The sequence below is a fragment of the Pygocentrus nattereri genome, chromosome 26, assembly GCF_015220715.1.
Source record: "Pygocentrus nattereri isolate fPygNat1 chromosome 26, fPygNat1.pri, whole genome shotgun sequence".
Lineage (NCBI taxonomy): Eukaryota > Metazoa > Chordata > Actinopteri > Characiformes > Serrasalmidae > Pygocentrus > Pygocentrus nattereri.
The window spans coordinates 6,750,001-6,772,319 of NC_051236.1; the positions used below are offsets into that span (position 1 = coordinate 6,750,001).

Below are 22,319 nucleotides of genomic sequence, written 5' to 3' on the forward strand. Positions count from 1 at the left end.
ATCATGACACTTTATGTTCGATCTGCAAATTTTCAACCTCAGCCAAATAAATTTAACTGAAGACGTTCACAACTAGGTCATCGTCTCCTGGTAACACTTTACAGGACAGGAAGAAAACATCCTTAACTTTGAATGCAAGTAAATGGAAATGTTGTTTTTTTTTTTTGTTTTTTTTTTCCCAAGATATTTTAGACCATCTCTGTTAGTCCGTTCATCCTGAAAGGTTAAAGGGCTCATGTCCTGCATTTTTCTTGAATTAAATTTTTTACTGCTGAGGTCCACATATAACATTTATATGGTTTTTATGTAGCGAAAACAGCCAAAATGTATTTTTACACGACCCTTTTCCAACCTCTTTATCCCTTAGAAAACGAAGCTGTTTTTGTTCCTGTGCCTTTAAGACTGATGCATGTAAATGAGCCTTGCTCTGATTGGTTGTCCTGTATTGTTCTTCATTTGAAAAACAACTCCTTATAGTTTCAGTGTGAATGGGTGGGGCTAAACTGATTAGGCTGCATAAGTGGTTGTCTGTAAATGTATTGATTTTTAGGACATCACCAACAGTGAAATAAAAAAAGGCTATTTTTGCTGGATAGACTGGGTAATTAATTATATGTGTAATATATATTAGTTATTTATCAGGAAAATTCAGTTTTCTATTATATGGGGCCCTTAACTATTAGGTATATTATCATGATATTATATTATCATGATGCTTAATATACATTTTTAATATACATTTATTGGCATTTGGCTGACGCTCTTATCCAGAGCAACTTACAATTTGATTGTTTTTACACAGGTAGGCCAAGGTGGTGTTAGGAGTCTTGCCCAGGGACTCTTATTGGTATAGTGTAGGGGGCTTACCCTGGTGGGGGATTGAAACCCAGTACACAGTGTAGAAGGCAGAGGTGTTAACCACTACACTGTCCAACCACATCATTATTGCGATTTTAAACATAACATTTTTGTTACGATATATTGTGATTTTATTACCTTTTCTAAATCGAAAATGTCCTCAAAGGAAAACTGTCGACGTCTGTTTTATGTAATAAGATAAAGTTGAAGTTTTCAGTCTGTTCATCCCATGTCAATCATTTTTATTTCAGCAAAATGTGAATATCAGACTGACCAACACTGCCATAAAAACTTTGATATATGAAAAAATGATAAAACATATTTTAAAATTGCTGTAATAAAATTTTGCTACTTAATCCTTGTGTCGATACAGTTTACCCGGCAAAATATTGCGATGATGTGCTGTATTTTTACCTCTATTAAACATGTAGTAAAGGACGTTTTCCGTCGTTATAGCAAACGCACCGGAGTTCAACTCGATTCCTTTGGAAAACCATGTAGTACGGTTATTTTAAATTAGCACAATAAACGTGGTATGATTCGTCGGTCAGTTGCTTCGGTGGAGCGGCGGTGGCCTTTTGCTTCAACCAAGCCGAGAAATCTAAAGAGAAATGTACTGCGCTCCAGCAGCGTCTGGCGCTCGGAGAGGTAGGAAGCATAATCAGTGTTATCAAAGCTTATTTTGTCTATTTTGGTTATTAAACTGTGCTGCTCTGGTTGCTCCATCTGACTGACTGGTTGAGCCACCTGACGTTTCAGACTAATTTCAGGTTAAACAGGCGTCTACTTAGACACGCTTAGAAACATTTGACCTTCAACTTGAGTTTATATTTACATTTTTTTCTCATTATTATAATAATTCCACATTTTTATGGTTCTCCTAAACCGAACCGTTCTAACCGTGACTCAGACGTGACAGTTTGGCTGAATTTTATCTTGGCATTGCACCATAAAGGTCACTCAGGCTCTTCGTGGTGCAACTTGCGGACAAAAGATTTTCAGTAAGTTCAGCACTTTTAAAGTGTTTTTTATATTATAAATATCAAACACAGTCCAGCGCCAAATCCCATGCCACACTATTTTTACATAAAATTTTACATAACTAAATTACCTTTTTTAACCCTATTTTTAGTTTACTTAATCAACAACATAGACGGTTGAATGCAACAACCTCACTTTTGTCGCAAAAATAAACGGAAATAAATTTATGATGCACTGAACTGAAAATTGTTTCACATTAAAGAGGAATTGCTAAATAATTTGATACATGTATTTAATATTTGGACCATATCCAAAAATATATAGATATATTTTATTGATGAGACAGATCAGTTACCCCAATAAAATATTTTAAAAAGTGGTGTATAAATATCAGTACATATAAGCTCATTATATAGAGTTAGTACTGGTATCAGTGCCTCAGTGCTTAAAACCAAGGACCGTCAACGGTCACCGTTCGGAGTGTCAACAGAAGCTAAAGTAGTGAATCGAGGCCGCTTTTTAAACACGGCTGTTTATGCAGGTTCAGTCGTATGTACACCGCATGTGTTGCTGCGTCAGCTCTTTACCATCACTCAGGGCTGTTGCCGTGGTAATTGGATTAACGGTCACCGGGCACAGGCTCAACGTTTGTATTTTTGTGGTCAAATAAGGCACCAAATTCTGAACCTTCATTCTGCCTTTCAGACTCTCTTTGTAACCCTGAGAGAGTGAATGACCACACTGTGACCGGTTTGTGGTCAGTCGGGCTCTGTAAAGCAGCCGAGACTGAAGTACGGCATTGAGAACTCTGCCTAAAGCTCCCTCTGTCCTTTCTGGACCTTGGAGTTACTGACGGGTTGGGGGAAGAGAAGGAGGGGAGTGGAAAAAAGAAACAACGCTTTGACCGTTGGAGCTGATGAGGCTTGCTGGGCGTGAGGACTTTCCTTATTTAAAGATTTAAAGAAGTTTACATCCAATTCCATGTTGTTGTTGATTCTCTAAGTGTAAATGAGTTACACGTCCTCTACAGAGACAGACACAGAGACAGACACAGAGACAGACACAGAGACAGACACAGAGACAGACACAGAGACAGACACAGAGACAGACACAGAGACAGACACAGAGACAGACACAGAGACAGACACAGAGACAGACACAGAGCACTCCTGCACTTTTGAACACACAATTACTGTTTATTTGCTGAGATTTATGGAGACGAATTCATGCCAAATTGAAAAAACGTGAAATGCAGTGCGCAGTAGTGCGTTACTGTTCCACAGGTGACCTGCGGAATACTTACCAAAATGAAAAGTAAAACCTGTTTTACACTGTTTTTGCGTCATTTGACCACTTTTTTGTACTTTGAATGTATTTGCATCACTGAAATGCAACCAAAACAAACATATGGGATGGATTTAAACAGCAGCATGTGTTACACCTGTGAAAATGAAAAGCTGAAGAATCATTACACTTATTTAACATGGTTTAAAGTACTGCGCAGTGGAAATATATATAGTCATGACTTTATTACATTTCAAGGTGGATTGTATTCAATTCTGACACACTTTTTCAGTGAAGAGAAAAAAATAAGAGATAAAATAGGTTTTTTTCATTTTGGCTCATACTCTGCGTGTCACACTGGAAAAGTAATGTAATGTTTATTGCATTTCACATTTTTCACTGTAGTGACTGCTTTTCCATTTGGCACGAATTCCCTCCATATGAGTTTAACATATTGGTGAAATTTAAAATAATAAATAAGGCTTGTGCAAAAGTTAAGACACATTCTGCTTCTAATACTTTGTTTCTTTTTTTCAGTATGTAAATATGTAAGTTCTCTGTAGAGGACGTGATTTTAAATTTCATTTAGACTGTAAAAAGGTACATGTAATTTGATAAAGGACACCCAGACATACTTTTCTGTAGGTTGTGAGGCTTTTTATAATTAGAAATTTCGGGTTCGAGCAGGAAATACTCTGAAATGTAGTCTCTCTCAGCAATAAAGACCGTCTTTGTGTGATGAAGAGGTTTAATGGACTCCATAGATCAGACTCAGGACGAGCTCTGTGAAAGGACCATTGTTGTGTCCACTCACAGACACGTATCTGTATGCGTGATTTTGGGAAGTTGGTGCTGAAATGTATGTAGTCTTTGATTGGCTGAGAGGAGTGCGATGACTGCTGGTGCCTCCCAAACAAATCTCTAAGTATCACTCCACAGCAAAGTTTATTACAAGTAAAAAGCCAAAAAGAACTATACTGACTAACACTGTGTCCTAAAATCAAAGAACACATACAAACAACAGCGACAAAACCAAATCAGCGATACTATATTTCCAAAAGTATTTAGTCACCCGTCCAAATCGCTGAATTCAGGTGTTCCAATCACTTCCATGGCCACAGATATATAAAGCCAAGCCCCTAGGCCTGCAGACTGCTTCTATAGACATTAGTGAAAGGATGGGTGGCTCTCAGGAGCTCAGTGAGTTCCAGCGTGGTACCGTGATCGGATGTCACCTGTGCAGCAAGTCCAGTCGTAAAATTTCCTCACTACTAAATATTCCACAGTCCACTGTCAGTGGGATTATAACAAAGTGGAAGCGATTGGGAACGACAGCAACTCAGCCATGAAGTGGTCGGCCACGTAAAATGACAGAGCGGTCAGCGGATGCTGAGGGGCATAGTGCACAGAGGTCACCGACTTTCTGCAGAGTCAATCACTACAGACCTCCAAACTTCATGTGGCCTTCAGATCAGCCCAAGAACAGCGTAGAGAGCTTCATGGAATGGGTTTCCATGGCTGAGCATCTGCATCCAAGCCTTACATCACCAAGCGCAGTGCAAAGCGTGGAATGCAGTGGAATAAAGCGCCGCCACTGGACTCTAGAGCAGTGGAGACGTGTTCTCTGGAGTGATGAATCACGCTTCTCCATCTGGAAATCTGATGGACGAGCTGCCAGGAGATGGTACTTGTCTGACTGCATTGTGCCGAGTGTAAAGTTTGGTGGAGGGGGGATCATGGTGTGGGATTGTTTGTCAGCAGTTGGGCTTGGCCCCTTAATTCCAGTGAAAGGAACTCTTAAAGCTTCGGCACCAAGAGATTTTGGACAATTTCATGCTCCCAACTTTGTGGGAACAGTTTGGGGACGGCCCCTTCCTGTTCCAACATGACTGCGCACCAGTGCACAAAGCAGGTCCATAAAGACGTGGATGAGCCAGTTTGGTGTGGAAGAACTTGACTGGCCTGCACAAAGTCCTGACCTCAACCTGATAGAACACGTTTGGGATGAATTAGAGTGGAGACTGTGAGCCAGGCCTTCTCGTCCAACATCAGTGTCTGACCTCACAAATGCGCTTCTGGAAGAACGGTCAAAAATTCCCATAAACACTCCTAACCCTTGTGGAAAGCCTTCCCAGAAGAGCCGAAGCTGTTATAGCTGCAAAGGGTGGGCCGACATCATATTAAACCCTATGGATTAAGAATGGGATGTCATTCAAGTTCATATACGTGTGAAGCCAGACGACCGAATACTTTTGGAAATATAGTGTATGTGAGTGTTCCAACAGCGCCGGTTTTGATGAGTGCTCTGTTTAAGGTGCCATTCCACCTTTAAATACTGTTAAGACACTGTTAAAGGAGTGATCTGATGCACACGTTTCCAAAGTGTTGCTTCCACGGCCCTTTCAGATGGTCAGAGAATACATCCAGACATGTTGCAGTGCTGCTTGTTTATACACTGTCAAATTGCACAACTTTTACCAAATGTCATCGTTTACTGTGTTCAGTCACTCAGTTTGGTCAGTGGCCTGCACCACTGCATCGTCACTGCTTGTTCTCAAACTGTACGTTCTATTTTATGATTGTTTTACTATATTTTATGTTTCTTTACTTCTGTTTATGCATCTGTATAATAGCGTACAGCAGTACTATCTATCTATCTATCTATCTATCTATCTATCTATCTATCTATCTATCTATCTATCTCTGTCTGTCTGTCTGTTATATTTAACTGTCCATCTATCTGTTGATCTGTCTGTCCATCCATCTATCTGTCTGTCTATCTGTCTATGTATCCATCTCCATCTTTCTGTCTGTCTGTCGCTTGGTCTGTCTGTCGCTTGGTCTGTCTGTCGCTTGTTGTGTCTGTCTGTTATTCTGTCTGTCTGTCATCCATGGCCCTGCAATATTTAACCGGTCAGGTTGTCGTTTTTGTGACTTCTAATGAGAGACTCGATGTTTGCCATGTAACGAGTTCAGGACGTCATGCTGAACAGAGAAAAGCTGCAAACGTTCTCAAAACGAGTCCTGGCCCAGTTCAGTGTGGATGTTTAGTCTTCAAGTGACGGAGTAAATTGTTGGGTTTCAGAGCTTCGTTTGAAAAGATCAGCACAGGAACCTCAGTCCTCCAGCACACATGCTGAAAATGTTAGAATCAGCTACGCAACTAACAATTACACCACCATGACTCAGCGCTGCCCCCCGAACATGTTGGAGCCCCAGAGTAGAAGTCCGATCCGTTGTGTGTTTACGTAAGACCCATTATGTCTCAGTGAATGCCTTTACTCCCCGGTCCTCCTTCTGTTTGGTGCAGCGTAGAGAGAAATCTAATAACTGTGGAAAATGATGCAGTCGGTTTGAACCATTGCGACTGTGTCATATAACGAGGAATATTTGGAGCAAAACCACCAGAGAACCTACACGAGTCTTCTGAGTTCATATGGAATGTTGATGATGAAAAATAGTGGAAAATCTGGAATAATTAGTTTTCTTTGGGGACTATTTTGCCACACAGCACCCTGCATGTCTCCCTCCACCATGAATGTGTTTTAAAAATATATGTTTCAATCCAGTCTTCCCCAAACTGCCATACAACAGTGTCTGTCATCAGGCAATGAATTCATAACCATTTCATTAGAGTTTTAGAGGACGTCTGGTTCCTGTCACCACCACTGTGAACAGTTCTGACTCGGCACGTTTCTCTAGAACGGAGCGCTTCACACCAAACCTCTCTAGTTACATCTCAACCTCTTAATTATGCCGAGATTTTAAAACTACAAAGAAAAAGCAGATGCTTCAGCCAGTCATGCCGAGCTGCTTAAACAGGAGAGAAAGTTGGAATGATAAGAGGAGAAGGAAAGAAAGTGAAAGAGGGACCTTGCATGGCTTTAAGGGCAGGTAGTGGAGCAAAGGGCAGGTTGACTCGTCTTCCAGAAACATCTTTAAATTGTCAGCCTGTTCTAACCTGCCTTCAGTCGGTACACGTACTCAAAATAATGATGCTTGTTAAAATATCTTTACCAAAACTTAAGATTCTTACCAGACTCAGATTACTTTCTCTTACTGTACCAATCAGAAGTAAGACATTCATAAGATTTTATTAATTAGTCTAATAAAATAAGTCTTTTTTCTGAATGTCATTGTGATGAATTTACCTTTCATACCTTGAGATTCTCACCAAAATGTAAGATGCAGTATTAATGAATTTTTAATTAATTATTACTACTATAGTTTTTATTTTACCTGAATGAAATGCTTTGTTTATTTGTTTGTTTGTTTTTGTGGCTTGAGACTTTAATGAGGCCATTTAATTGTGGTCGTGAGGTCACAACACATGGGTGTTTAGTTGTTTCCGAATGGTGTAACTACAATAAATTATTATTTTACTCAAATTGAGATTTTGATATAAAGCGATCTTTCAGCCTGTTATTTGTACATTTGTAACTCCAGAGAAATAAATATTATATTTCTCTTTTAAGGCTAATTCAAGCAGATTTATCCACAAATTGCAAATTTTTCTTAATGTTTGCACAGCAGTATCAGCAGATATGAACAGGAATGATTTCAGTCTTGGCCACAGATTCCCATATTGGTGCATTTCCAATCGTGTTTTATTTTGTGTGAGTTGATCTGACTGGTCTGACTCATCTACATATTTTATAAGCTCTATATTATCAGGTTAAATTGCCTGATTTAAAACTTAAGGCTGTAATTAAAAAAAATGCAGTTCCAGTGATTTAATAATTGCGGATAAATTGCAGTTTTGATATAAAACGATTTTTCCTTCAGTCTTTCTTTTTTTTTTGCTAATCTAGCCAGATTTATCTATAAATTTTACATTTTTTTAATGTCTACATATCTGTATCAGCAGATATGAACGTCAGTCTTGGCCACAGATTCCCATATCAGTGCATTTCTGGTTTAATTTGGTGCGAGTTGGTCAGAAAATAGCAGGACATGTACAGTTTACGTGATCATGTGTTTGTTGTTTCACTGTGACATGAAAGGTTGTTTGTTTTTAAGTCAGGATGTGCCTCTACATGCACAGATACCTGCATACGTCATCCAAAAACTGCCAACGTGGTCTCAGAGAAGGAAGCCCGGCGCAGGTATATGGTGACCGCAGGCCCGTGGCATGATGGAGAGACTCTGTGGACGGCGGAACGATATTAAATAAGAAAAATAAAAACTGTCGTCACGTGTCGCAGAGCTGACGTGCCGCTGTGAGTGACGGCCTGTGTGTATGTTGGTAGAACTCTTTAACCAGGAGACGTCTCAAATCAAGTCAAAACAGGCCCAGCGCTGTTGCACAAGAGCAAGTGCATTCTTTGTCATATGCAGGCAGTTCCTTGAACAGATTTGATTTTGAGAAACTTTTTCTGTGATTTTAAGCCAAACTAACGCAAGGTGTGGCCTCGAGTGTGTCTCTCTTATCAAACAGTGAAGTGCCTTACTGCTTTATATGCTTCTGATTTTCACAGCGCTTCTGTTTTTGGGTTTAAAAGCTCAAACAAGATTTCCTTTATCAGCTGTTGTGTCACATGATCAGATTTCTGTTTTTAAGCGCTCGTTAGGGCTGCAACAAACAACTAATTTCATGGTCGAATAATCGACCGATTACTGAACCAAATAATCGATTATTCGGATTATGAGTCCTACCTCGTTACCAGTTAACTTCTACGTAGTTTTTTTAGCTTGAGGTTTTTTTATACATTTGCTGACTAACAGTCAAGACCAAGACGAATAACATTCAAGAATTCACTGTTTTAATGAACTTTCCTGCAAATACAAAAGATAAAAAAAATAAAACTTTTCATGTCAAAAGTTATAACCATGGATGTACCAAGTAGGAGCAATAAAATATAACAAACTAATTGTTTTTCTTTAATCAAATAAATAAAAATGTAAATGTTAAATATAAACAGCGCTCTGCTGCCACGGAGTTCTGCAGTCACAGGTCTTCAGTGAAACAGAGGAGAGTCAGTGTCTCTCCGGGCTCCAGTGAGAGCCTCGTTCTCCTCTGAGAGCAGATGCTCGTTCGGAGCGGAGGGGAAAGTGGCGAATGTTTGTGGCAAATTTCTCTATGAACGTTTAAATTTGAGCAATTTTGTGTAAAGGCTGAATTTCAGCGGTAGCCCTTCGTCCAGCTGCCCTGTGTGGTCAAGGAGAACTACCTCCTTAGACTGTTTGTGAGTGGAGCCAAGCGTTCGTGGAAACACGAACGTTCACCGAATTTGAGCGCACCGGTGGCCTCGACGTTAAGACGACGATGCAGTGTTGAAAACTGTAAACATTATCTGAAAAGTGAAGAGTTGCGGTGAATAATAGTGACTTGCGTCTCTGTTCCAACTCTGTTAACGATTCTAGAGGAAATGCATTTTGAAATAGAAAGTATTCCGGCTCGCCTCACGACATGAAGTAGGACGGAGTTTACCATGGATATTAGATAACCAGCTCACCAGCACAACTTTCCCCGTGTCCCAAACCACACACTTCTGTACTTCACACTCTTCACTACTGAGTGCACTTCTAATTCTATATGCACTAATTTTACACACTATTTAGTGAGTCTAGTGTGTGGTTTGGGATGCAGCGTGTCTTATCGAGATGAGTTTTCATCCAGTGAACCGACAGGTTTCCTTTTCAGACGCTCCAGCGTGGAGGATGTTCCCATAACAGCCAAGGTCGGCTTTACGAACAGCACAGCTGACGACTTTGTTTTCTGAGTTTGGCTCCACACTTTTGGGGATTTTTTTTATCTTGAGGGTGCCGTCGCACTCTTAAGTCTCCAGTGAGCGGTGATGTCGTAATGTTTTTACTGATCACAAGAAAGACGCGTAATGATGTCATCAACTGATCGACTACTAAATTAGTTGCCCACTAGTTGACTAAGCCGAAGTGCTCATTTGGTCTCAAGATGTCCGTGTAGTTTTGAGGTTACAATTTATTTGTTTTCTAAAAACAGTTATTTTAACATTTACACCATCTTGAGTCACCAATTTACCAATATTAGTTTTTAAATCAATTATCTAAAATCCCAAGCAGAACAGAAGAGCTCGTTGTTACACTGGTGTTAATGTGTAACAAAAAAATCTCTTATTTTGAAATAAGTCACACCGATGACGTCACTCGACTCCCTTTGACCTGTTTTCTGAGGATCTCTGAAGAAAAGCTCATGGTGAGTCCACTGTGTCTCTCAGTTCTCAGAGATCTTCTCATTCAGCTCGTGATCTCATACGAAGCTTTTAGCTGACGTCACTGGCGTGACCGACTTTATTCTGAGGTCACTGTGAAAAAATAGAAGACAAATGGATTAAATTCCACATTTTAGTGGACGTTCCCTGACTGACAGCGTGTGGTTTGATGTTCTGCAGCAGCCGTTCTGTAAAATGCATTGATCATTAAAAACGTCTCTGGTTTTTCCTTTATTATGTGGAACACCGATGAGGATCAGTAACCCCAGAGACTCCTATGGAGAGACAGAACAGTGGACGTTTCTGTAGAACGATCCATAAATTAAAACGTCATAAGTTCGATACAAAGCAGCCGCTCTCTTACTGTTCCTGCAGCTCGAGCTTTAAAACATCTACGAAGATCTGCATTCGATGTTTGACAGAGCATCAGTGACCTGATTAATTAAACTCACAATGATCATCTAATGACAAAAGAGCAGATCTCAGGGGATTTTGTCATTGATTGTGATGACGCTGATCCAAAAGCCCCCTGAGTGGTGAGGTTCGTTTAAAATAAGGCACTGAAACCCTCAAAACCACAGACGTCTTGAGCCCAAACAGTCGGAGCCACAGGAGTATTTTCAGTGAAAAATCAATGGACTGCAGCTCCAAATCAGTCTGCATCTACGTCTGACGTTTTACTTTTCCCCCTTTTTTGACATCTCTGCAAATGTGTTTTTAAAATAACTGCTTTTGTTTTGTGTGATTGAGCTGAAGTGGATGGTCTGAGCTTTTTCAGAGGTTTTCATTGCGACCAATTAAAAAAAAAAACAAGACAACTGTTGATTTGGTTTTAGTTTTCCTGTGGGCTGCTATGATATGCTTGGTGTGGAAAAGGTTGAGAACCCCTGGTTTAATGGGTGCACTCATTAGAGGCACCAAATTATGTAAAACAGTAGCATTATTTGCGAGATGCTCTTCATATTTCCCAATCTGTTATGAATTATAAGTGTTACTTATTTTGCTCATTAACTTCTGAAATACAGCCTTAAAAACACCTTTTACTGTTTAAAGTGTTTAACCTGGTGCGAAATAATGAGCAGCTGTCCCGTCTGCAGCCAGATCTGCAGAATTACCGTTTGTTCAGAGATGCGATCTGAGCAGGGGGTGGACACAATCCTCCATTTGTGCAAGCGTAAGCGGTCTTCGTGATTAGTGTGAGATGCAGAGCATTAGTTTAATATTGTTGCGTATTAGGTTAATGTTGTGGAAGTAACGTTATTAACACACTTCACTTACTCCCAACTGTGGACTTTGGGCTAATATGGTCGTAAACCGGTCAGGCGTAACGTTCTGACCACCTCCTTGTTTCTGCGCTCACTGTCCACTTTATCAGCTCCACTTACTGTATAGCTGGTCTTTGTAGTTCTACAGTTACAGACTGTAGTCCATCTGTTTCTCTGATACTCTGTTACCCTGTTCTTCAGTGGTCAGGACCCCCATGGACCCGCACAGAGCAAGTACTATTTGGGTGGTGGGTCATTCTCAGCACCGCAGTAACACTGACGTGGTGGTGGTGGTGTGTTAGTATGTGTTGTGCTGGTACGAGTGGATCAGACACAGCAGTGCTGCTGGAGTTTTTAAACACTGTGTCCACTCACTGTCCACTCTATTAGACACTCCTACCTTGTCGGTCCACCTTGTAGATGTAAAGTCAGAGACGACAGCTCATCTGCTGCTGCACAGTTTGTGTTGGTCATCCTCTAGAGGTGTTTAAAACTCCAGCAGCACTGCTGTGTCTGATCCACTCAGACTAGCACAACACACACTAACACACCACCACCACGTCAGTGTTACTGCAGTGCTGAGAATGACCCACCACCAAAATAGTACCTGCTCTGTGAGGGTCCATGGAGGTCCTGACCACTGAAGAACAGGGTAACAGAGTATCAGAGAAACAGATGGACTACAGTCTGTAACTATAGAACTACAGAGTGAAACTATACGGTCAGTGGAGCTGATAAAGTGGACAGTGAATGTAGAATCGAGGTGTTTTTAGAGGCAGCTGCAGACGCTGCTTCTCTCGGGTGGTATTTGTGTATACGAGCATGCAGGTGGGCATATGTGCTTGTGATGGACTAGTACTGTCAAAACGAGCCTCTCTCTGTTACCATTGTGTAAAAAAACAGAACTAAGCCTGAAATGCTTTAAGTGCCCTTTTCATGTAGGCTTGAGCAGCAGAGCAGCAATTTTCTCCCTCATACCAAGTTTAAAATTGATACTCAGATGCATGTTTTTTTTTGCTGGGTATTATCTTGTTCTTGTGAGGCTCAGTCATATTAAGCATTTATTCTTAGGTGTTTAACGATGTGTTCGTCCCACGATTCGATTAATGATTAAAGATTAAAATCTCAGTCATGTCATGGTCTGCCGCACTGGTCCGTTGGCGTTAGTAAAATTGTTTTGTAACGTTCAGTGTCTAAAATGGGAGCTTATTTGCCTCAGAGTGTGTGTGTGTGTGTGTGTGTGTGTGTGTGTGTGTGTGTGTGTGTGTGTGTGTGTGTGTATGTATGTATATATATATATATATATATATATTTTTTTTTTTTTTTTTTTTTTTTTTCTTCTTAGATATTTATATATTTTTTGTATTTAAATTCTATAAGGGGGCTACACACCTAAGTTTTTCACTCACTTTCCACCTGCGTAAATGTGATGTGACAGTAAATGTGATTTGATTTTATAAACCGCGCTGGGTGGCAAGGCTGCCGCGTCTCTGTCGGTCGCTGTTGTTACTGGAGATTCCTGTGAGCTGCCGTGTTTCCTATCACTGTATAAAAGATGCACGAAGCTTGATTTATTGTGTGAGCTCTTTCAGAACACTGTTCAGATCGGTTATTATTGATTTGTTTCATTAGAGTAATGATGAAATGTGATTCACCACATCGTATCATTTAAGAGGCTTTATTCTTGATTTTGCTCCATCTTTTCATTTTTGATGACGTTGTCATGCACAAGAAAAATAATATTGTCCCTTTTGTGCAGAAATGTCTATTTTTGTACTTAATTTCAACACAAATTAAGGACAAAAATAAAGATCAGTGCTACAGTCGCAAGGCTGGCCTCCTGGTCCTGCTTCTGCTGAAGGAACAGAAACGGTTCAGAATGACTTGGAAAAAATGATATTTACATTAACTTCAGTTACAGGTTAATAATGTGTCTTCCTTTAGCTGTAAAGTGACCGTTTTTGAGATACAAGATTTTGTTCCAGAAGTGATAATAAGCCTTTGTTCATGCAGGTAAATGTGTGATCTGATCTTTTTCCTCATGTGTGACACAGGTGTGTCAGTTTGAGCAGTTAAACACACTGAATCTGACGTTTTCAATTCCGATTTGAGATGCTTTCATATGTGGTACTGAAATTCGTTACGTATCCGTTGTGCACCAATGGGACTTAGTCTGGACAGCCAGATCAGAAATTACTCAATTTTTACCTCAGTCCAGCTCAACATCCTCATTATTTCGCGCTGCTGAGGCTCAGAAACATTTCGGCTGATTTTCTGTACAAAAATTAGATGAGGCTCATCCAGAACTCCTTGGTGTTCAAAGAGGTTTCTAAAGAAATCTCCGAAGGTGGCCGCAGGAGAACGAGGCTGCAGCTCCAAGGAACAGTTAAAAGTCTGAAAGCAAAGTTTAAAGAATCTGTGGATGTGAACCAAAGAAGTGACCACGCCCTTTTTACAGCTCGAACACATTCTGGGTGATGAGCCCAGCTGTCAGTCAGTGAAGCTTCATAATGGTCCTGTGATGCTGGTGAAGACGAAGCCGATCCTCCGAGGACGACTGGCGTTCGTTGGCAGTCGTGATTGTTTACCTCGGGATGAGCCGCGTGACGCTCTGATCTTTTGAGCATGCGGCTCAGGTTAGGAGTTCAGACTGTTGCATACAGACCACATTTAAAATCTGAACAGACAAACTCAAAAATCAGATTTGGTGAGAAAATCAGATTCGGGCCACTTTTCCCTGCTGTGTGTATGTTAGCCTAAGATGTTCTCACAGAGAGAAAACACTCCGCTAGATCAGAGACCCTCCCTAACACCGAGCTTTGACTCGCAGAGTGACTCGCTCCCAGGCCTGCATGTGTGCATTACAGGGTTTTTCTCTGACTCACTTAAAGCTGAAAATGGAGGATTTGTGTAATTCAGGTGAAGCTAATGGCTGTTTTGTCTTTGTATTGCTTTGTGTTGTCAGGGGCGACGAAGGAGATCGGATCAGCGCTGACCAGAATGTGTATGAGGCACAGGAGCATCGAGAACAAACTCAAACTCTTCACCGCGTAAGTCTTTTTCCTTTCATCACGCTCACTCCCTTTCAGTGTGACCTAAGAACTGCAACCAGTTTTAAGCTTATTCTGTATTGTTGTGTTTCGGTGGTGATGAGCGTCTTGTGTGTCAGCCTCTTTATTCCGTTCTTTCCTCCCAGTTCCATCAGTTTAACTGATTTTCATGTGTGCTGTAGGGCCCTCATGGATAACCTGATCAGTCCTCTGGAGCTGAAGATTGAAGAGTGGAAGAAAGTGGCCAGTCAGCTGGATAAGGACCACGCCAAAGGTACCACCTCAACGCCACCGTGATCTGCTTGCTGGATGCGAAATGTGCCGCATTCAGACTCCCTTTACTTACCTCATTACTGCGTTCAGCTCTTTATGTAATTGATCAGTAGTGCAGTAATCACCTTAGTGGAATTTATTCTTGAAAGTAGGACTTAAATTAACCTCAATAATTAAGATTTTAAGTCACCACATGAAGAAAACCTTCACTGTTTACTCCATTTGTATGATAATTAGCTCACGGCTCAGAAAAGGAACAGAAACTCGGTTTGTTCCGAGCTGAAACTCTTCAGGGGTGGAGAACATTTTTTTTGCTTTTTTTTTTGCCTTTATTTTGTTAGTCTGTTCACTTGTATTAATGGTGTTCGATTGCATCGTTAAGAAGATCAATGAGCTGGTGGAGCTCGTCTCGTCACCGTCGCTGCAGATACAGCCCTGGGTGACCAAAAACACATGAACAGATATGCATACACTTTAGATGCGTCGCCAGAAAATGCTGCGTGTGTATAGCCTGCATTTCTCCAGTGTGTGATGTTTTATGAAAACTAATGTCTCCCAAAATTGACTCAATACACAGATATAAGGCTGAAGTCACCTGCGTATTCACCAGCTTCTCTTGTCAGTTTTCAGTTCCACCTTAAATGGAGCTGCAGTGACACTGAGGTGCCTTAAATGGAGAATGAATTACAAAAGATGGTGATAATGAAACAAAATCAACTTAACTCAGTAAAGACACTCATTTGCCTCAACAAATGCATTAATTTACCTCAATCATTGCATTAATCACCCCCCCCCAAACTTCCTCTTGGAGGTGTTTAACGAGCAGCTCAGCAGAGCAGCTGTTGATCTCATCAAACTGGCTGATCAAACGCTGCGTCCCAAACCACACACTGCTGTACCTCACCTCCTGCACTAATGAGTGCACTTCTAATGAGAGAGAGAGAGAGAGACGCTATTTTGTGAGCTAGTTTACTGTTTGGGACGCTAAAATTATTACGTAGTGACAACTTTCATTTGTTATCGCTACAGCAACAAATCAAATGAAAGCAAGTCAATGCACTGAAATACTTATTGCAAACAGCCACAGCGCAGCTGAATGAACTTAAAGCCGAAATGGTCCGCAGCTTTATGATTGTGACGTCGTCACGTGAGGAAGTGGTTGTGATTGTGATTGTGTGCTTAAACTGCAAGACAAGCAGCCATCACTTCTGGCACAACAGACATCCTCTGAGCTCAGTCAGAGCTCGTTTGTGTGGTTAATTGGGCATCATTCCCCTCACGCTGCACACCTGATATTCGGCCCGATCCTAAAATTGAAGGCTTAAAAACAAGCTTGTGGGTCCAATAGCGCCTCCGCCGGTCAGCTGGGCTGCTGACAGGAATGCATGGCGGTGATATTTGCTGAACTCCAGCAGAGTCTGTCACTCGGAGATGTAGTGCGAGTAAACGAGACCCATGTAGGAGACAAACAACTCGAGAAATCCGGATGAGAAACAACATTCAGCTCCACTTTTGAGCCAGAGGAAGCTGCGGTGTGTCTCTGAATACTGTTCGGCTCTGTTTTTAACTGTTTGGCACAACAGAGATATTTTAGATTTACCCAAGTTGTTAAGCATAGTTATTATTACTAATGCAATGATACTAAATACATATAGTAAATCAACAAAAATAGGTTCTTAAGCATCAAACATGTATAATCCAACAAGTAAATGCCCTCTAGTCAAGATGAGCGTGTTTTGTTCGAACATAGATTTTACCAAACCCTGATATGATAGGGTTCCACTGTCGGCCCACTGACGGTTAAGCTGACGGTCCACTGGCGTTTTGCGCAGCGTTTTCTGGGTGGCCATAGACAAAATACCACTGATCGCTCATTTTCCATTTACAGTCCAGTTTATTTATTTTTAGTTATACTTCGAAAATTTAGTGTTTAGTAAATAATTTTAATCCAGCTCACTGTCAACATTTTTTATATCGGGACTAGTCATTATTGTTTGCAAAATTTGTTTATTTTCCAAAATAAAATGATCTGTATTGTTTTAAATCTGTTTGAGAAGCTCTAACTAGTTTTTAGACAGTAATCCGGGTGGTCCGAGGGGGGACCAGCGGTGGCAGCCAGTCAGTGGGATGCCGACCTCATTAAGCTGGTGGACTGATATTTGCTGCTATCTGGGAAAATACAATATTACAAAAATGTAATTGGTTAAATATCAGTACTTATAGGTGATAGTTAGGGTTAGATAGTGTTAGTATCTGCATATGAGGTATTAGGTGTCCGCATCAGAAGGGAAAATGTAATATTGCTGCTTCTCTAGTCATACAAGAGTTTCAGATTTTCTTTACGCATATTTCTGTGTTTCTGCTTTTCGGTTTTGACCTTCAAGCTGATTTGTGCTCTGGTTTGTGTTACGGATGTGCAGTGTTACGGGAATCACGATGGTAGTCAGCAGATATTTGCTTTAAAGCGAAGAGGAATTGGACAGATGTGTATATTTGTCTGATATTTCGGGCTGCGATGTGTTTATTAGACACGTTTAGGTGACGCTGGGTTACTGCACTTAAATATCAGCACTTTATTAATTTTACTGCATTTGTTACACAACAGAAATACACACTATTTCTCTGTAAGGCTAATACAGGTAGAATATACTTAGTTTCTGTAAACATGAAGAATATCTGATATCAGAATCAGCGCACCAGAGAGAGAAAAGTGGACGTTTCTGTAGAATCGCCCAATTATAAGGTTTATGGTTAAAAGAAAATTGAGAAAATCTCACAATCCAAAACTTGTGTTGCAGCTTTGGGAGACCCACATGAATTATTGATAGACACTTAACTCTGCACCCAGTCTATCAATCAACGTTCAGATGCCTAATGGGTTATTTATTTATATGAGTGAGCCGTTATAATGCACATCCTGGGGTATTATTATCTCGGCATAAATAATTTATTGTTTTTTTTTATTTTTTTATTTTAAACCATGCGCACTCCCACTGTATTCATCAAGGTTTCAGCTACTGTCTCACAATATGACTTTGTTGTATTTTTAGAGTACAAGAAAGCGCGAGCAGACATCAAGAAGAAATCCTCAGACACAATCAAGCTGCAGAAGAAGGTGAAAAAAGGTAAGGAGAAGTAAGACAGCAATATATGAAGAGAGGTAATGTGAGTAAGCGCCTCGAGGGTAAGATTACAGGAAAGACGGACTGAAAAAGAGAGAGCAGACTGTGACCAAATATAAGGCTGAGGTAATGAGGTGCGTGTAGATACATGGCCGCACACATGCTGACACATTGCCCCCCCCCCACACACACACTGAGAACACAATAGCACAGCTGTGATGACACCGCACCCTTTGTTGTCATGGTGCCACACCCTTGGCCAGGCTGTTTCCTAGTCATGCTGCCATATAAGGTAGCCGGAGAGATCTGAATCAGCTCACCTGTGGAACCATAAAATCTGAGGTCAGCATGTGTGCTGGCTATAGTCTGATACTGGGCAGATACCTCGATACTGGGTCCCGTTTCAGTTTGGTAAATGAAGGGGTGGGGGTGTTACTGCATATATTGTCACAGGCATGATTTAGTCACAGGCACAGGCGAAAGGCAAATACAGTAGATCATCATTATTAACAATAGCACGCGACCTCTAGTGTTATTTTACTTACATTTACATTTATGGCATTTGGCTGACGCTCTTATCCAGAGCGATTTACAATTACAATGATCAGTTTACACAGGGAGGCGAAGGTGGTGTTAGGAGTCTTGCCCAAGGACCCTTATTGGTATAGTGTAGGGTGGTTACCCAGGTGAGGATTGAACCCCAGTCTACAGTGTAGAAGGCAGAGGTGTTAACCACTACACTAACCAACCACCATACCAACAGTTTTGCAGCATTAAAAAAAAACTGGTTCAGTGCGTTTACATGTAATAATCTGAAAATCACTGCAGAAAATCAGATTGTGGCAGGAACTGTTTCAGTGTGTTTACACTGAACTGTAAACGTAACGTAAAACTCAGACAATGGCTTTTTTTTTTTAAAAACATTGAGTCAGCAATGTTTAGCATAAAGCGTAAATAAACAACATCTGGAAGATGAGCGTATATTCTCTCCATCAATCTGAAGAACCATTTCACTATGCAAAGGGTTCTTCGAGTGTTTGATTCTGTATATATTGTTTTTACTAAAGGACCATCTTTTTTAAGAGTGTACTCAAGTTGAAATATGATGTTTATTTTTATTGATTTGATTTGATTTTGCTCGAGTTAAAGTTTACAAGTAATAGTTTTTCTTAAGTATGTTTTAATAAAGAGTGTCAGAGTCTGGAACTTCAAAAAGAGTTCAGTTGTTTGAGAACGTAGATGTTTAAGGCAATTCTGTAGTTAAACCTCTTGAAAGGCAGCTCTGAAACACAGACAAGTACAAAGAAGTTTAATAGAGGTCAGTCTAGGATACAGTGACGAGGGGGAGAGAGAGAGAGGGAGGGAGAGGGAGAGACTGAGTGGGAGGGAGAGAGATGTGTGTTTATGGATACACTCTGTCATTACGGCCGAGATAAACCACTTCAAACATGCGTGTAGCATTCAGAGCTCTAATGGCATCTTTCTTATCCTCACACACACACACACACACACACACACACACACACACACTGACTGTGTCGACACCCCTGAAGAAACCATCCTCTGCTCTTTTTAACGATATATATATATATATATATTCCGTGTCCGCCCTCGCGCTGCGGCCTCGTCAGCCGTTCCAAAGGAAGTGAGATTTAAAAGGAACCTGAAAATATCTGGTGCTGGACAGACGCTCCCATCCAGCCAGCGGTTCAAATGACTCAATCAAACAAGGCCATGTCTTGTTAGAACGTGAATTAACTTCATGGAGAATTTTTCTTGTTTAAAGTATTTTTTAAAGATGTGGCAAAACGGTTTCTATTTTGTCTGTGAGAAAAAAAAAATGTTCATGATGTGTATCTTCTAGTCGTGAAAATATCTTGAAATATCTTCATGTAGTATTTTTATTTGCCATATTTCCCCAGCCCTTGTGAATTGTGAAAATCACATTGTGAAACTGTGAAAACACATACATACATACATACATACATACATACATACATACATACATACACACACACACACACACACACACACACACACACACACATACAAACATACATACATACATACATACATACATACACACATATACACACACACACACACACATACCGTTTCTTTTGGTCCATTCATCTTAAAATTCACACACAGTATAAAGGGCAAGAGGCATTTTCAAATTATGTCAAAAACTGAAAAACGACTAAATTGGAGAGAGAAGTTTTTCTTCTGACCGCAGCGCTATATATATATATATATAATATGAAAAATATTTCCACTAGTGATGAGCAGTTATTCAAAAACATACTTTTGATTACATTCTCACGATGCACCATGTGCTTCACAGTATTTCATTTTAGGAAAGAAGAGACTAGCACTGCAACTTAAAAAAAAAGCTAAGCTGTTTTTAACCATGTCTTTTACTTAGCACATCTATATTTATTTCATTTTTGTTTTACATTTATTCATATTTATTGTTTACTTTGTATTTTTATTCACTGTCTGCACCAAATCCAGTTAAGAAGACTTAACTATGGATCGTTTTACACCTGGTGTTAACATGTGTCCTGGATGATCTGATCAAAAGTAGACAGCGTTAAGTACAAGTACAAACGGGGTCCAGTGTGTGTCGTTGGGTTACAGTGAGAGACGCTGGGATCCAGTCAACCAAACCGCCTTCGGCACTTCAGATTACAGGTTTTCATGTTCCACAGTGAAGTAGTGAACACTGCAGACATGAAGATGTGTTTGTTGACTTGTGTAAGGAGTAATTGTTGAAGGTAAATGCATCTCATATTGTTAAACAACACTTTCTCAGCTTAAATTGAACTGACCTAACATTACGCCCACAGCATTCGGCCTGGTGGTTGAGCGCACTAGGCATAGTATAAGGCCCGGAACTTACTTCACGCAAGGATGCAAACACGGACGCTTCGAGCTACGCAGACGGGGTTTCGCGTGTAGTTGCGTTGGAAAAACAGCAAGAGACGCTATAACGACAGCCAAGCCTGACCAAGCAGCCTCACACTGCCAGTGTGCTTCTCAGCTGCCACAGCAGACGTGCAGTTGGGTCTCACCCAAAGATGGCTTACGTAAACATAAAAATCTCATACATTATCGCATTTCCATTTTAAGAGAAGAGAAAAAAGCAGCTCACTCTCCTCTCCTGTCCATGTTTGGCTGTTGGAGCTGCTGGAGTAACAGAAGACCCCATCTCCGATTTGCCCTCTGTAGCCCCCTTCAGTACGGAGTGTTTTAGGTGCCCCAGCAACGTAAGAACACACGGTGAGTTTGTACAGAAGGACAGAGAGTTTGCAGTTTAGTTTAAAGTACATGAGTGAGAGAGCTTAGTGTGACTAGCCCAAAGGAAGTGGACACTTTTCTCAATTTCCTTAAGCAGGGGTGGACGGATATTAAGAACTTGCTCTGTCCACTCTCATCCCTCAGCCAGCAAATCTTGTGGGAAAAATTAAGAGTGGCCACGACGACGCCTGACTTCTGGCAGTGGATGGTGTTTCTCCAGAATATCCTGTTTGGGTCTGCAGGCTTATGAATAGCTGGTTTATGGTTCCTCTCATTGTCTCAGTCCATCTAGCTGCTGGTCGTCCTCGTCCTCTTCTACCTTCAGCTCTTTCAAGCATAATGATCTTTTCAAATGAGCCGGTTCTTCTCAGAATGTGTCCAAAATAAGAGCTTCAGTTTGGCTGTCTGGGCTTCCAGTGAAAGCTGATGCTTTATTTTACTTTCAAAATGCACTATATAGACAAAAGTATTGGTACACCCGACCTGATTGTTGAGTTCAGGTGTTTCTGCCGCTCCCATTGCCAACAGGTGTATAAAATTAAGCACATTGGCTTGCATTCTCGACAGACAAACACTGGTAGTACCAAAGAGCTCAATTACTTTAAACATGGCACTGTCATAGGATGGCACCTCTGCCACGAGTCAGTTTGTGAAATTTCTTAACGCTATTACTGTAAAATGGAAGAGCCTAGGAGCAACAAAAGCTCAGCCACTAAGCAGTAGACTAGTCAAACTCAGTGGGACTGCCGAGTGCTGAAGAGCACGGTGTCTATCCTCTGTTGAATCGCCAAAGAGTTCCAAACTGCCTCTGGAGGCAACATCAGGAAAAGAGCTGCATGTTAGGAGCTTCACAGCTCCACACAAGCCTTAGACCAAAATGAGATCAAATGACTCTGGAGCAGTGCAGACATGTTCTCTGGAGTGACGAATCAGCTTCTCTGTCTGTCAGTCTGGTGGACGAGTCTGGGTTTGGCGAATGCCAGGAGAACATCACCT

At 40.8% G+C, this 22,319-nt stretch overlaps 1 protein-coding gene across 4 annotated transcripts in view; it reads left to right on the plus strand.

The window, feature by feature from the left end:
* mtss1 (MTSS I-BAR domain containing 1) overlaps positions 1–22,319 on the plus strand; it is a 113,301-nt gene that overhangs the window by 53,972 nt on the left and 37,010 nt on the right. For all 4 annotated transcript variants that reach the window (XM_037535062.1, XM_037535063.1, XM_037535064.1 and 1 more), the window contains exons 4-6: positions 14,544–14,628; positions 14,811–14,902; positions 17,952–18,026. In XM_037535062.1, coding sequence (XP_037390959.1) covers positions 14,544–14,628; positions 14,811–14,902; positions 17,952–18,026 — 252 coding nt within the window. The remainder of the gene's footprint in view (positions 1–14,543; positions 14,629–14,810; positions 14,903–17,951; positions 18,027–22,319) is intronic.